The following is a 16955-nucleotide window of genomic DNA, read 5'->3' on the forward strand; positions in this document are numbered from 1 at the left end:
TGGTCAGGGAAGTCTGGTGGTCTCCTAAGAGTCACACAGTGCTTTTTGCCTGCCTGTACTATATTTCCTGATTCTGTCAAAACAAACTAACAAATCCCAACTCCTCAACTCTTAAAATGCATACAGCCAAATACATATGGACAGCAAGAGCATGGAGATTTAAAAACAGAGCAGAAAAAAGTAACTTGAACAGAATGTGGCATTTCCCTTGGTCTGTTGCTAACGGCCCACATACAACATGCTTAAAAAAAAAAAAATCCCACCCTGGCACTTCTTTTCATCATCATTTAAAAAGGATTCAAATGGACCTTTAGAATGTATGGCATTGGGAATATATCCCATCTGGGGATAAATAGAAAAGAGCTTCATTGAGCAGGGCTGTTTTCAGTGGTTGTCAGGCTAAAGTTTATGTGCATTTCATCTCTTCTGTTTGGTCATGCTTTTAAAGCCAAACACAATATTTTAGTTGTTCATTTTCAGGATGTGTACAAAGCCAGGGGCATTTAACGTTCCTTTTGGTAAGAAAAATAATTATGGACATGATTTTTAAAATGCCTTCAGGATTTGAAGATGTGAAAGAAACACCTAAAAAGGAATTACTTCTTTTTATTCTTTATTTTCTATTTATTATTCATTTTTTTATTGGCTCTGAAGTCCATTATACTTTGTTTTATTAAAAACTGGAGACTCCTGCCTCTTAGTTGTTACCTTTGGGGTGGCTGCTTTCTGAATATTATTCCAATTCAAGTTCTTCACACAAATCCTAAGGCTTGCATATCAAATATACTCATACACACTCTGCACTGTACAACTTCAATAAACTTAGAAGTCCATAACCAGCCAACAGTCTGTGAGCCTGTTTGGATGCTCCTGCTATTAGCAAAACTTCCTCTTGATAACGGTTCTAAAAAAAGTTTAAACGATTTTCCTGATCACACTAAAAACTGCAAAAAAGCAATTGTGGCTGGGTGAAGTGAAAAACTGGTCAATCATGGAATGTATTTGTTCACTGCTCTAGTGAGTCCCCAGTGATGGGGCTCAGATCCCAAGCTTCTCTCAGTCTCAAGCTTTTGGTCCTGCATGTAGGCATTCGATTTTAATCATTTTCCCAATCTATAAATAGAAATTATTCATTGGGGGAAAGTACTTCTTTTATTTAGCCTTTCCTACTGGGAGATTCTAATGCTTCATTGCTAACTCGTATTTTCATACTGAACACCTGGACTCATCACAACAGTATAATATATGTAGTCAGGCTTTGGAGAATTTGTTTCAATTTACATACAATCCTCCAAATCCTCTGGCGAGCCTGATGTGAAATCTGATACAACCACGTCTCCGCGCCAGGATCTTCCTTTGCTCTCTTAATAGCCAAAGGCTCCAAGGATCCCTCCCGAGAGGCGCGGTGAGGCTAAGGAGTCGGGGGAAAAAGGGAGACTGCCGGGCTGGCTGCGCTGAAGATTTACAATGTACTTCTTGCAGGCGGCTCAGCAACCCCCTCTGTGGCTGTGGGTGTCTGGTGTGACAGAGCGGAGAAAAGCTCTCTAATCTCCCAGTGCCTGCCTCTGCCGCTCAGCCGCTCCCCTCCCTCCCGCCTTCCCTGCCTCCTCGCGGTCTCTCGCTCTCTCCTTTGCCTCTCTCGGGGAGTTTCAGTCCCTGAATGCAGTCAGAGTAGCCTTGGCAATCTGGACCCGGAGACTGTATGTACACACAGGCACACACGCGCACACACATGCACACACACTAGCACTCGCACACACGCACTCCGGCTCTCCCCACGGGGATACAGAGCAAACCCGGAGCATCATCTACCTGAAGGGGATGGCCCGACCGGACACTTCTTGCTCACTTGTCATCCCCGGAGGTCAGAACAACGTCGGAACGAGGGAGGCTCGCTGTCCGGTCTGCAACCTCACGCCGTTTGCCGCCCTCGCTGCTTAAAGTGTCCGGGGTGGAAGAGACGGCTTCTTCAGGGCAGATTCCCCGCGCAGCTCTGCGGCCCTGGGACTTCGCCCGCCGGCTTCACCCCGCTGTCTTCTTCCCCGGCCATCCTCTCGCCCCCGGCTGCGGAGTGCATGGCTCGGGCGCCTCCGCTGCTGCCGCCGCTACCGCTGCGAGCACATCCCACCCAGAGGACTGAACGCCACCGCTGGAGTGGGGAGAGAAAGCGGAAGCCCTAACTTCCCTCTCCACCGCTCCCCGTTCTTTCTAGCCGAGGACCCGCTGGAAGGCTCCCGCGGAAGGCTCCCGCGGAAAGCCTGGCGAGAGCCGGGCGCAGGGTAGGGCGAGCCGGGAGCGGCAGGCGCACGGGGGCGGAGGCAGCATGTGCCCCGGCGCCTCGCGCCGGCCGGAGAAGTAGCGCGCCGTGGGGCGAGCGAGACGCTCCCTAAATTGGGCGCGTCCCAGACCTCGCGGCCCCGCGCCTCGACCGCCAGTGTCCGGAGAAAGGCGGGGCTGATGGGGGGCGCCGAGGTTGCCGTCGCCTGCGGCCAGAACCCGTCTTAAAAGAACCTGGGCCGGCGTCTCCAGGGTCCCAGCTGGCGTCGCGCCCTCGGCCCGCGTGCGCTCTCTGATGCCTGCGCCGGCGGTGGCCCGGGTGGCCCGCCCGCGGGGGGTGCCGGAGGGGGCGGGGGAGGAGGAGGAGGCTGTGTGATGGCCCTGGACGGCGAGCGGGGGGAGCAAGAGGAGGAGAAGAAAAAGAAGAAGAAGAAAAAGAAGAGGAAGAAGAAGAAGGAGGAGGAAGAGGAGGGGGCTGAGAAGAGCAGCTCACCCTTCGCGGCCAGCATGGGGGAGAACGACGCCGCGCTCCGGGCCGGCGGCAGGGGGCTCTCGGACCCGTGGACGGACTCCGTGGGGGTGCGACCCCGCACAACCGAGCGCCACATCACGGTGCACAAGCGGCTCGTGCTGGCCTTCGCGGTGTCCATCGTGGCACTGCTCGCGGTCACCATGCTCGCGGTGTTGCTCAGCTTGCGCTTCGACGAGTGCGGAGCTAGCGCAGCCCCGGGCGCCGACGGCGGTCTCGCCGGCTTCCCGGCGCGCGGGGGCAACGGGAGCCTTCCGGGTTCCGCCCGGCGCAACCACCAGGCTGGCGGGGACTCCTCGCAGCCCGAGGTAGGCGGAGAGGCCACCCCTGGGACCCCGTCCGCCCAGCCGCCGTCGGAGGAGGAGCGGGAGCAGTGGCAGCCGTGGACGCAGCTGCGCCTGTCCGGCCACCTCAAGCCGCTGCACTACAACCTAATGCTCACCGCCTTCATGGAGAACTTCACCTTCTCCGGCGAGGTCAACGTGGAGATCGCGTGCCGGAACGCCACCCGCTACGTCGTGCTGCACGCCTCCCGGGTGGCGGTTGAGAAGGTGCAGGTGGCCGAGGACCGGGTGGCCGGGGCTGTCCCGGTGGCCGGTTTTTTCCTCTACCCGCAAACCCAGGTCTTGGTGGTGGTGCTGAATAGGACCCTGGATGCGCAGAGGAATTACAACCTGAAGATCATCTACAACGCCCTGATCGAGAACGAGCTCTTGGGCTTCTTCCGCAGCTCCTACGTGCTCCACGGGGAGAGAAGGTAGGGAGGGAGGCGGTGCCCGGCACCGCCCCACCCAGCCAGGCTGCTCGAAAGGCTGGGCGGCCAGCGACCCGGGGGACCCGGTTGGCTTCCGAGTCCGAAAAGCGCGGGGTGGGTGAAGGAAGCGAAGGTGGGGTAGGGCCGTCACCCAGAACCCCCGGGGTCTCCCAGATGCCCGGGCTTTCACTGCTGCCGACTCCACACAGTTACCAGCACCAAACGTTGAGTGCCACCCCCTCCTCTAGTTTGGAACTCCCTCCTGTCAAAGTTCCTTAGCCAGCATGGCGCCTAGCAATTTTTAAAGGGTAGTGTGAAATCTGAGCGATGCCAGGGTGACATCGAAAGCCTGCCAAGATACCGTCGAGGGAATATACTCGCGGGGTCAAAGGCCAGGGCTGTAGCGCATCCAGGTGAGATGGCAGTGCAGGGCAAAATCCTTCCCTCCCCCTCAGCATGCCCACCTCGCCTGTTATCTGGCAGGCACAGAGCAGACAGTGAGCTTTGGCTGCATGAAGTTTTCCCAAACTGCAAGTTGAGATTCCGAGCAGTAAGAGCAGGCCCAGGTGACAGACTCAGGGGGAGGGCGACAGGGGTCTGGGGGAGGCTACCATGGCCAATGCCAATGAGAAATGCCCTTGCAGGTGCTGCCAGGTCTCTCAACACAGACACAGAGTGACTTTAGTTTTTTGTTGTTGTTCTTGAGTTACTGCCTCTGGAAATGACTCCAGGGGTGCAAAGAGGGAAAGCTAGCCATCAGTCTCCAATGCCTTGTTAATGAGTGCCTTTGATGCTTTTTAGATTTGGGCAGTATTTTATTTTATTTTTTTTCTGAGAGTCTGTGGGGTTTTTTACAACTTGTTTAGACCTCAGATTTCGGAGTCAAACAGAAGCGGGTTCGAATCCCAGATGCAGAGCTAGCTGTGGTGAAGGTTGGAGGACTGACGAATCTGTCACCAGCTCCTGACAATGGCTATCTGTAGTGCTTATCCAGCCAAATATATTAACTTAGTCCCACAAGACACTTTCCTATCTTACAGGTAGGGAAATGGAGGCACAGAGAAGTCAAGTAATTCGTCATGTAATGAGCTGACACAGCAGGGATTTAGACCCAAGCAATTTGGCTCTGGAGCCCATACGCTTAGTTTTAGCTTGAGGACAATAATAAGTACTGTCTTCATAGGGATTGTTGCAGGTGTCCATGAGCAAATGCATTGAAAAGCACTTAAACTATAGAGGGCATATAGAGTGTCCACTATACATATGAGCTATTTTGTGCCTCCTGGGGTAGTGAGCACTCAAGCATATTACTGAATGAATAAACAAGTGATTTTTGCTTTTTGTCCTAATCCGTGCATTTAAAACAACTTTGATTAATTAAATGACGATAGGGCCAGCAAACAACCGAAATGACCTTAAGAAAGAAACTGACAACCTTAGAAGTAGAGGCAGGTTGGAGATTAGCAATGATACCCCTGGAAGAGCCTCTTCTGTCCTCAAATGATTTTCACAACAGCAGAAAACTGGGGCTCAAAGCAGCCCCAGGTGCCTGAGATCAGCCCCATGTGTCTGAGAACAGCAGGTTTGTCAGTGGAGAAGTGAGACTTGAACTTTGGTTTTCTGATGGACCGGGGCTTATGGTGGCTGGAAACTCCCAGAAGAAGTTGTTATTATATAGGAGGCTGGGAAATGTCAGTGTGTTATGGGAGAACACAAACGTTTTATTATTTATATATTGCTTATGAAGCAACCTCAGATAAATTTTCTAATGCTTTAGTAGTTGTGTGATAGTTGAAGCCTCCTACAAGTGAATGTATAAATTATTCACTTTCAAACTACTAAGATCAGGTGTGGATAATTTAAACCCTCTTATACCACTTCCTTCAACATATTCTAAACAATACAGAATAAATACATTTTTAAAACCCACCATCATATCAAATATGGGGGGAAATGCATAGAAGGCAAATTTGCATGTTGTGTTTGGAAACAAGCTTATGTCAAAATGTCAATAGTGGGAGTGCATATCACTGATAAATCTTGCTCTGGTGAAATAAATACTTCCAACAAATCCTGTTTTTTTGAGCCATGCCAAAATGTGTTTGTTGGAACTGAGCTTGTTTTGGTCAGTATATTCAAATTAGCAGGACTCTTAAAAAGACCAGATGTTTCAGCTTGACCCGTAACTGTTTTCTTGTACCCCTAATGCATATTTGTGTTTAAACTGTCTCCTTCAGTTTTCTCCCAAAGATGTAAATGACTTGGTTGAAAGTTTAACCTAGAGCACATGTGGCTGTATTCTGCATCCCAATAGAAAATCTGGATTCAATATTTCTGGAGCTCTCAGGTTTTTGTTTGTTTGTTTCTTTTTTTTTTTTTCTTAAGATTTTTATTTATTTATTTGACAGACAGAGATCACAAGTAGGCAGAGAGGCAGGCAGAGAGAGGAGGAAGCAGGCCCTGCTGAGCAGAGAGCCCGATGTGGGCCTCGATCCCAGGACTCTGAGATCATGACCTGAGCCAAAGGCAGAGGCTTTAACCCACTGAGTCACCCAGGCGCCCCAGGTTTTTGTTTCTAAACAGCATCTGAGAGAAAGTCCTTCTTTTCTTCTTCTTCTTCTTCTTTTTTTTTTTTCCATCAATACCAGAGTGAATATGATAATTTTTTGAGTGTGTTTCTAACTAGAGTTAATATGGCAAAGGAAATCTCTGTTCACAATTATGTGAACATTACATCTATTAAGTCTTTTTTTTTTTTTTATTGTTGTTGTTACCATGGCTACTTGGAGAATTTTTAAAACACACCAATGTCAGGAACTCAGTCAGGTTTGGACTTTGGTGATGATTTCGTCCCCAAAATGCTCTGTAATTTGATATTTTAAACACTTTCAAAGAGGACATAGGTGTAAATTCTAAATTTTCATTTGATTAATGATAAAACATCATGGTCTCTGGTTAGTTGTAGTTTTTGCCAAGTTAATTATTGGATAATCTTTGCAATAAAATAGGTATTTATTCTGCCAATGGGGAGTCACAGAGAGCAACTGGAAGTATTTAAAAGAGCAGTGCTGCAATTGAGTCCACCTTATTTAGCCTATATGGAGACATTAATACCCAGGAGTCCATGTGATTCTTTGGTTCACTTCTCGGAAGTCTGAGAAAAAGAATTTGGGTGAGGGCAGGAAAATTAGATCTCACTGTTGCTATATACCTATGACCCCTGGAAGGTTTTATCCCCCACAAGGTATTGAATGGGACCTGGTTTTATCCTACATGGAACACTTACCTTTTCTGGTTCTTATACCACACTGGAGAAAGGTAGAGGACAGAAGGATAGACTCTACCTTGAAACCCAAGGCTCTTCTGCTTTCAGTTGATAATTTGGATAATGAGAAATTCACCACTTGTTGAATATTGCAAGTACATAAATTCTCTTGAATTTGAAATGTTTACACACAGCGGTAAATTATCTCCATTAGGCGGAGCACATACTCATTTTTTTCCTCAAGTTGGTGCATAGCAGGCAGATAAAAAGGGTGTGTATTTAGGTCAGATTATCCTATAGTAGAATATACTTGTTTAGAATTAGGTGTATGTTCATTTACCTGAAGTAATTGCTGCTTTCAGGTAGCCAGATGGCAAGCATACCCATGTTCAAAGTAGGGTACCTTAATTTAGAACCAGATGGTTGGATCAAAAGAGGAAATTTACTCAAAGTAAATGAATGTTTTATCCATTTTCAAATGGAAGACTTTTTTTTTTTTTGACAAACTTTGTTTGGATCTATAACATACCACAGTTACAGAAAACAAATTAAAAATGGGTGGTCTTTTTCTGTAAAGGATTATTTTAAAGAGAAACCATGATCTCCACATAAAATGGGAAAATAAGATTGTGGTTCTCAAGGAGAACTGCAAAAAACTCTCTTGCAAAGTCTTGTGGTGAGAATAGAGGATTTTATGGAGAGCTATTTGATCTTCTGTGGTATTAGTGTACATGATTGGATGCCTCATACTTTCCCGGACTGAATTAATAATCATGATATTTAATAAAAACTAGAAAACCACCACATGGCTTTTATATTGAAAGCAGTCTCATTTCTGTCGTTCATTCCGGAGAGGAGATATCTTTATATGAGCAAGTTAGAGTTTATGTCTTTTTGCTCCTCTATAGAAGGCTCTGAACTGAAAAATCTGTAAGAACCAGTTGTTTCTGTGAAAACTTTTTTTTATAGAATTCCTTAATGGACTTAGCTCATTGTTTTCCTGTCAGGCACACATAACCATATGGCCTAACAGAGTCCCAAGGCTGGATTTTGGTCATAATTCAGAATGCCATCAGTAAGCCAAATCTAGAAAATATTTTTAAAAACTTTGATCAGAGGCACCTGAGTGGCTCAGTCTGATAAGCACCTGTCTTCTGCTCAGGTCATGATCCCAGGGTTCTAAGATGGGGTCCCGCGTTGAGGCCCCTGCTCAGCAGGAAGCTTGCTTCTCCCTCTCCCACCCACCCTGCCGGATTCCCTCTCTTGATGTTTCCTTCTCTCTGTCAAATAAATAAATTAAGGAAAAAAACAAAAAAACTTTGATCAGTTAATAATGACTAGTGACTCATTTAGATAGGAAAATTCATACAGTTGGTGTTTGTCCTGTGTGCTTTTCTTTTTCTTTTTTTTAAAAAATATTTTATTTATTTATTTGACAGAGAGAGATCACAAGTAGGCAGAGAGACAGGCAGAGAGAGAGGGAGGAAGCAGACTCTCTGCTGAGCAGAGAGCCTGATGCGGGGCTCAATCCCAGGACCTTGAGATCATGACCTGTGCTGAAGGCAGAGGCTTAATGCACTGAGCCACCCAGGCGCCCCTGTCCTGCATGCTTTTCATGGTGCCATCTGATTTGATTACCCTGGATACTAATACAATATATTCTTCTTCTCAAGGAGTTAAATTAGTTTGCCTGTGTTTTTATGTGTGCAAAGTACTCTAAATCCTAAATAGGGCCTATCTGCTCAGATCCGTTTCAAACAAAGGTGGACCTGTGACTGGTTGTCTGGTATTTGTTTGGTTTGCAAAGCATGTTTTATTTCCTCAAATCAGTTCTCCCCACTGGGTATGGTGATGGGCTGGAGGCCGTTTGTTGAGGATGGGGACATTTGTCCATGTGATGACAAGAATAACACTCACTTCTTTAAGCACAGCTTCGAGAATGATATAAAAGGAGCAAGGAAGAAATGATTGATCTTTAATACATCCTTTTGCAAGGAAAGGTGTTCCTCTTCAACCCCTGCTCATTCTCCCACCTGATATCATCATTGTCAAAATTGCCCACTTCATTTTAATTATTTATTTGTCCTTTATGTGCTTCTAGATTTGCTATGGTGATTAGGTTCCTCCAGAGTTTTTCAAAGTCCCAGGTCTTCCTGCTTTTTGCCACTGGAGAGTGGATGTTTCTCCAGCAAGTAGAATCTCACCACATGGAAATTGGAAGAATATAAAGTTGAAAGATACCCCCTCCCCCAGGTTTCCTGGCCAATCTGGAATGATTTCACGTGGCCGCAATGTATGGTGGTAATGAAAATAAGATTGGCAAGATTGGGTGAGGCTGAAGTGGGGTGAGGGGGTCCCGGCTCACCCCTCCTGCCTTCCCTGCTTCTGAATAAATGAGTGGCTTCCTGGTTTAGGGAGCTCTAGCACTGGTTTTTCCAGGATTGGGTGAATTCCCAGTGTAGACGTAGGTTCACTTGCAGGGTGATGATTTAATTTAATTATTCAGATCTTTCCCTAGGACCACACAACTGAAAAAAAAAAAATCAGAGGAGGGGTATACAAAGAAAAAAGTTTTAAAATTACCAATCCTGGTTACTTCCCATCTTTTTTAAGAATCGGTTTAAGCTGCTTTTGGTTGTTGCTGGATGGAAGAGCACGTGTGTGCTTAGCGTGTTCAGGGATTCTGGATCCAGGCTGCCTGTGTTCATGACCTGACTCTGCCACTTCCTAGCTTTATGACCCTGGCAAAATTTCCTAATTGTTCTGTGTCTGGTATCCTCATCTGGAAAATGGGGATAATGATACCCTGTTTCCTAGGGTTATTGTGAGGATCACAAGTTAAGTAATAAAGCATTTAGAGCCATGTCTGACAACTGGTAAGCTTTTTTTGGGGGTTTTAATATTATTATATTATTCCATGGCTGGAGATCTACTATTTGCATTGGTACAAGGTCATGTAAAGTCAATATTCTTGTGTTGGGGTTTTTAACTATTATCAAGACAGTGGGGGAAGTGGTCACCTGTGACATTCCTCCTGCTGCTTTCTGTTTTTCCTCCCCAGCAAGGTTCCAAAGACAGAGAAGAGGAAGCAGAGCCTTTCCACTCTGAAGAAGAGAGTGAAGAGCAGTGCTGTGGTTTTGGGCAGCGAGAGGAACCCATGCTTGGTCCAGGCCCTGTGAGCTGGAGGGGGCCGAGAGAGCAGGAAGAGAGTGTGAAACAAAAGGAACATACAACTCTCTAGTTATGGTACTGCTCTCTATCAGCAGCGAGAAGAGCAGAGACCAGTGGCTGAAGGGCCAGGGCGGGGGGTGCCTTCATTGTCATTGCAAGCTAGAGCATCAAATAGAAAAAAACTGCAAGTACGAAGGGAAAGGCACACTAGTCATTAGCTGTTGTTCCTAAGACTTTATTTGAGTTCTGAGAGTAGTGGTATTTCATAATACTTACGTATTGCTCTGCCTCCTTCCACTATGAAACAAATGAATCTCAGACACTAGTTTATTTATTCTTATGAGAACCTAATATTATGGCCTGCAAATGTAATTTTAGTGCATTCATGATACTCTTCATCAATGGTGATCAAGCACTCAGGACTCATTTTTGATAAGAGTATTTAGTACATAAATAGGAAAACAATTATGAATATTGTGCTCTGTTTTTATAACACGATTATTCACATATGCACCACTTCCTACATACATATTGCTGGCATTATTGCATTATGTTTTTACTTTACTAGAATGGTTATTTAAAAAAAATAGATTACACGCTTGCTTATGGCACTGAATATTCAGCAGGAGCACTTTTCTTCTGAAGTGGCAGAGGTTTAATGACTCATTGAAGTACATAAAAACACACAGTCTAAACAACGGCCCGTTTTAGCTTAAAATGTTTTGTCATTGAGTAATAATTTGCATTTTGATTAACAACCTTAACTTTAAATGGGACATGTGTAACTTCCATGACCTTGTAACTGAGTCCATTTACTGCAAACAGTAGAATAGTTCCATTGGAACTTTTCTTTAGGTCTTGGGAGTTTTCATTAAGAGTCAGAAACTATTGCAACACCAGGCAAATTGCAAGTGAGGTAGAAGGAAACTCAAAGATCATTCTCGCTGCTTTATGTGTGGTGTGCAAAGATGTGGTCCAGACGCAAATCTCTTGAATAGGGCATACCATTTGTGGGGTTCTCTTAGTTTGGGTGGGTTCCACAATGAAAAGTCACAAATCAACCTGAATGCTAACAGAGTCATGCAAATGTTGGTTTCCTATGCATATTTTAACTTTACAAAAAGGCGAACTGAAAATAATGGAACAGAAATTGTTTTGTATCACATACAGTAATTTGTTGGCAATATCAGCCAACATTAATGCATTACTTCTGCTGGATCTTATCATAATGACTAGACACAAGTAGCTTGCCTAGTGAACTTCCGCAGAAATAAGAAGAAATCAATTCTCTGTATCATTCAGAGGCAACACGGAGCTTTACGCCCTCCTTCTTAGCTCAACCAAAATGTCAAATAGGCAAGTTGTTAAGAAATAAAGTAATTTATTTTAGATAGAAGAGAATTAAAATACATGTATATTATTTCTGTTTTTCTAGTTATGCTAAAGTGACATTCTTAGAATGACACTTCTAGGATGTCACTTTTGGATGTAGCATTTTTTATGGTAATAGAGAGATTCATTAAAAGATAAAAATGATTTTGTTTAAAAAGCAGGAGAAAAACAGAAAATGAAATACTTGTCCCGATTACCTTCTGCCTCCTGCTGTTTTATATTACTTGCTGCATTTATGTGTATATTTCGTATCTATACTATATATGAAAATGTTTCTATTTTTAATTAATTTTTTGTATTTCTTCTATCTGGTGTCCTGCTACCACTTCAGACTTACTTTGAATTTACTCAAAACCCAAATTCATTACTTTCTTCTCCAAGTCACCTTGTTTAGAGGCTTCTTTGATGTTTGGGGTGATAGTAAACAGAAAAGAAGTCTCACTTCCACCAACTGAAGGCAACCCTAACAAGGCAATGATGAAGGCAGAATGATATTTTTTAAAATCCAGCAGACACTGTTGCATGTTGAGGGGACAGAGCCTTGAACTAGGTCTCTTTGTTAGACAGAGGAGTACTGAGGGTAAGAGAGGTGTTAGAGACGGACAGGCAATGCTGAGACCTGTTAAAGCCAGAATCCATGAGAGGCCAGGCAGAACGCTAACTTAATAAGTGAGTCAACACTCTTTTAAAGGCTTATTTCTGTGCTACGTGGAGTCAACTGCCTTACTTCTTCATCTGCTTCTGACCTTTAAAATACTACCCAGGCTTCCAGACCAATTGTTATGCTTCTTTCTCTGTGAAGTCTCTTCCGTTCTTAAGGCAGATGGCTCTCAACTGAGTATTTGCCCTGCTCCTCCTCTAGGCTGTCAGATGGGGTGGAAAGTGCTACTGGCATCTAGTGGTAAGGGCCCCGGGATGCTGCTACACATCCTACAGGACACGGGTCAGCCCCCAACAAAGAATATTTATCCAATCTAAAATGTCAGGGGTGCGGAAACTGAGAAGTCTTGCTTCAGGAGAATGTAATGTCTTCATAGGTTTTCCTTTTTTGTCATGGCTTTTTGTAGAATACCTGGTTAGGTATTTGTTTAATTTCTTTTATTAGAGTATAAACTCCTTGAGGGAAGGAAGCATATATATTTATCTTTTTCTCCTCAGTGTTGAACACTCAAGAATGATGATTAAGAGAAACAAATGTGCAACAGAGCTTATAGTAAAAAGCTATTTAGCGGTAGTGTAATTTAATATTCAAGAAAAAAATCTCATCAAGTTCAGGGAATATTTTATTTCTCAGTTTTGTTCAGTTATAGGATCTCGAGCTTGGAAAAGACCTAAAAAGTAATCTAGTCCAACCACTCTTCTTTACCAAGGGACTTCTTTTGATTTCCTAAATACCGAATTGAAATTCAATTGCAATCGTCCTCAGTTGCCAGACTGTGAAATTGGTATTTCCTCATTTAGACATTATCAGAATATATGGTGGCCCTCTGTGCATAGATATATACTGTGGTGTGTGAATTCATTAAGAATATTAATTGCAGAAAAAGGCACTAGATGGTCTTTATATTCCTTTCAACCCTGAGAATCAGTGATTTAAATTGCTAGCTTTACTAACATATTTACTTACTATATAAGGCAAAAAGAGAGTACACAACATGATTCTTCTGCATAAATATTTGGTTTATGAATTTCTCATTAACCCAGATGTATTAAATCTTCTATATCTAATAAATTCCTACCCACTAATTACTTAATGCCAAAGATACCTTTGATTTTTACTTAATGACTAATACATTCTAATTGCAAACCTTCGGTTGAACTCTTGCAGAGCCTTTTCCCCAGAATTATTAGTCGTCTACCTTATCATGACCTTAAGAAAAAAAAGGTCATATCTTAAAAAAAAAAATCCTACCATGTACCTAAAAAGCTCACACACAGCAGATGTCTGTCAGTGGTGGAACTGGAGTTCTCAGACTCAGAAAATTAAAAAGGAACACTCTTTACCCATATGTGGAATCCTGCAGGTAACTTCTAAAGAGCTCAGGAAAGAAATATCAAGCTCAGTGGACATTTCAATTAATGAGATGGAAAGATGAGATTCAAAAACATTATGGAAGACCAAAGCATGTCAAGAGAAAATTGTAAATGGGTACTTTTTAACTGAAAGGACATTTTATTAAACTGACCTCTCATTAAACAAAACTGTATTACTATCAATAGAAAATCATAAGGAAAACTATTATCATGGTACTGGCATTTTTGGAAAGAAGAACCTTTATTACCAATAGTCAAATTAAAACATTGTTTATAAATTATGGCTAAAGGTTATTTTACTGTTCTTGAAATATAATAACTTTTTACTCAGATGCAGAAACTGACTTCTAGACCCAGCTTTGTGCTAATTGCTAGTGTAACTTTGGACAAATCACTTACCTACTGGAATTACTTTTTCATTTTAGAAATTTATGAGAGAGGACAGTTTGCTCCCAAGATTGCTTCCAACTTTAACCTTTTATTTGTCTGAAGATTTGACTTCTTTCCCATATATTATATCATTTTATCATCTCGACAGCTTTAGAAGGAAAGCATAGAAAGCATTATTATTTTCCTTCTGCTAATGAAAAAATAGGCTCTAGCAGTTGCCCAAGCCTGTTATGTGGCAACCCAGTACTCTTTTCAAGATAACTCCCCAAAATCCTCTTTCCAAGAGTAAGTATACAGTTAATCTTTAGAATGTCTTATTTTTCTCTGTTTCAAAATTAACTTTTAAAAAAGTAGACTCTCCAGGATAAATGTAAGCTTCATAATGTTAAAAAGGTATAAGCATTTACATCTATCTGATGGTTTGAGCCGGAGATAGCCAATAAGATTCAATGCATATGTCAACTCCTATTGATTGCTAGCAGCTGCCTCAAGTGTTATGCTGAAAATAATTTTGAGGCCAGGTTTGAGCTCAGTGGGATAGGGTGCCATTTTAGATTAACAAGGAACATTGTGGGTGATGAAGAGGGGAGTGGTGGCAGGACTACTTCTGGGGGAAGGAGTCTTTTAAAGAAATGACTTCAGCGCTCAGTCATGTTTTATGAAGGGTCTGATGTTGACTTGCCTGGTATTGAGTTTTGTAACTAATATTATCAGAAAAGTTTAAATTGATTTGTATCATGACTGTTTTCATAAATGATGGCTTCTTTTTCAAGTTAAAAGGGTGGCCCTGAATTACTTAGTTTGAGTATTTTCATTTGTAATAACTGTGGAAAAATGAAGAGGTTGTTTCTAGTTAGCTTTAATGAAATGCAATGTTGCAGCTTGATCTGAAAACTTGAAGGCATTAAATATACTTAGTAGAAATATATACACCTATATCTACATTAACATGTTTATTATATATTTATTATGTACAATTACCTGTATTATATTAACACAATAATACCAAAGTTATAATTTGTATAATAAATATGTATTGTGGGTCGTAAAACTGATAATCTCTGGATTAGTCAATATAAACATGTGTTTATATGTATTTCCAATAAGCTTTATAGTATTTTTTAAAAGTTAGGCTTGATTATTTCCTTCCAAGCAAGGAACACCTAAACCGTAGGGAAATTTAGTAGTCATCCAAGATGATATGGCTGAGAATGTTGCAAAGCCAGAATTTAGACCAAAGTTTGTCATGTTTCAAAGTCCTTAACAAAATCAGATCACATCTAGCTGAAGTTTGAGGGCACAGATGTTTCCCACTAATGGTCTGTATTCTACATGTATCTGATGACATCTTTTGGATTTTAGTTTCATTAACTTAAATACATTTAGAGGGGAAAGTGAGGGCATACCAAAAAAGAGAACTATTGTTTTCCAGTGTTAGCCCATGGGATGCTGATGAATTGTTTTTCTGTAAAGTGTAATGTTTCATCTAAAAAGCACTGGTCTGGGTTTAGAGGATTTACTTTAATTGAGATAAAAACTTCCCCAAAGAATTTTTATTGTTGGGGAAATACATACAAATTATACTTTCATGCTATTCATACACCTAAGTTTGGCACAGAAGAAACTACATTGCAGTTTGGCAAAATACATTATTTTATCGGCAGAAGCATGTAAAATGGTCATAACTTATCAAGCCATGAATGTAATTGAGAACGTCTTTTCTGTTTTCCAGATTCCTTGGTGTCACTCAGTTTTCACCTACCCATGCCAGAAAGGCCTTTCCTTGTTTTGACGAGCCGATCTACAAGGCTACTTTCAAAATTAGCATCAAGCACCAAGCAACCTATTTATCTTTATCCAATATGCCAGTGGAAACTTCTGTGTTTGAGGAAGATGGATGGGTTACAGATCACTTTTCACAGACCCCTCTCATGTCTACATATTATTTAGCCTGGGCGATCTGCAACTTCACATACAGAGAAACTACCACCAAGAGTGGGGTTGCAGTAAGTATTTTACACTTAAATATGCTTTTAGATAATGTACGCATTGTATAGTAATCTTATTTCTGGATGAAGAATGAATCATTTTTATCCTCTTCAAGACGAACAGAGCTAAATTCTGTTGTTAACCCTTGGCGGGAAATTATTTTCCTGGTTTCTAGAGTCAAAGAGGAGTGTCTTTTCCGTACCCACCCTCTTGTCCCTTTCACTTCCTCCTCCGTCCCCAGCATCCCCATCCCTTTTTAGCTTCTCAATGTTTCTGAAACAACTGTTGTCTGCTTTGGGAAATTGCTTTTGATTCATGGGACTGGGAAAGCTGCTTCTCTTCATAGTGAAATATTTCAAATATCCAGAAAATGTAGAGAATAATGCTATAAACTCCACAAGCCTACAAGCCAGCTCTAGAGAAATCTAAACAATTTACCAACTTTGCTCTTGTCTAATTTAGTTTTTGGGAAAGAAAAAGGCACTGGATAGAATTGAAGCCCTCTGTCTGCACCTGCCTGATCTCATTGCCTTACCTCTTCCTTTAGAGATAATTATTGTCCTGAATTTGATGTTTGCCATTTCTATGCATATTTTCATACAATTACCAAGTGTGTGTGTATGTCTATTTCTATAATAGATGCTGTGCTTTAAAATTTCACATAAGTGATTTATATTATAGATAAAGTTCTCTAAGTTATTTCATTTTAATATTTGATTTAAATTATGTTTTTGTGGTTTATCTGAATAGAATGGTTTGAGTGAAGATATCAAAATCTGTCATCCTCCTATAGATAACCATTTTAATTTTTCTGATTAGCAACAATGCTCAATGGGTATTTTTGTCCATGAGTTCATCTGCCAGTGTGCTAGAATTTCTGTAGGGTTATAAAGCTTCTCTTAGCCCGTAATACCGAAGTGTACAGAAATACATTCTTAGGGGCGCATGATATATAGGAAGCCTAGAGAAGACATGCTCTGCATTTAGTTTACAATAAGATGCAATTGGACGTTCTGTGATAACTATCATTTGTGACAGCATGGTGTTCCAAGCATTTTTTGCATGCTGTTTATTGTATTGGCACTAGTCAGGTCAGGTCACGCTATGCTGAGTTAACAACTTCCTCCTCATTTCAATGACTTACACAATAAATA

The 16955-nt window shown here is 42.2% G+C and overlaps 1 protein-coding gene across 1 annotated transcript in view; it reads left to right on the forward strand.

The window, feature by feature from the left end:
- Positions 1 to 2639: 2639 nt before the first annotated feature.
- Positions 2640 to 16955, forward strand: part of TRHDE (thyrotropin releasing hormone degrading enzyme) — a 382185-nt gene continuing 367869 nt past the window's right edge. Inside the window, exons 1-2 of the mRNA XM_004752417.3 lie at positions 2640 to 3563; positions 15545 to 15818. Of these exons, the coding sequence (XP_004752474.2) occupies positions 2653 to 3563; positions 15545 to 15818 (1185 nt within the window). The 5' untranslated portion in view covers positions 2640 to 2652. The remainder of the gene's footprint in view (positions 3564 to 15544; positions 15819 to 16955) is intronic.

The sequence above is a fragment of the Mustela putorius genome, unplaced genomic scaffold (genome assembly GCF_011764305.1).
Source record: "Mustela putorius furo isolate JIRA1106 unplaced genomic scaffold, ASM1176430v1.1 tig00537227_pilon_pilon_pilon, whole genome shotgun sequence".
In the NCBI taxonomy this organism is placed as follows: Eukaryota; Metazoa; Chordata; class Mammalia; order Carnivora; family Mustelidae; genus Mustela; species Mustela putorius.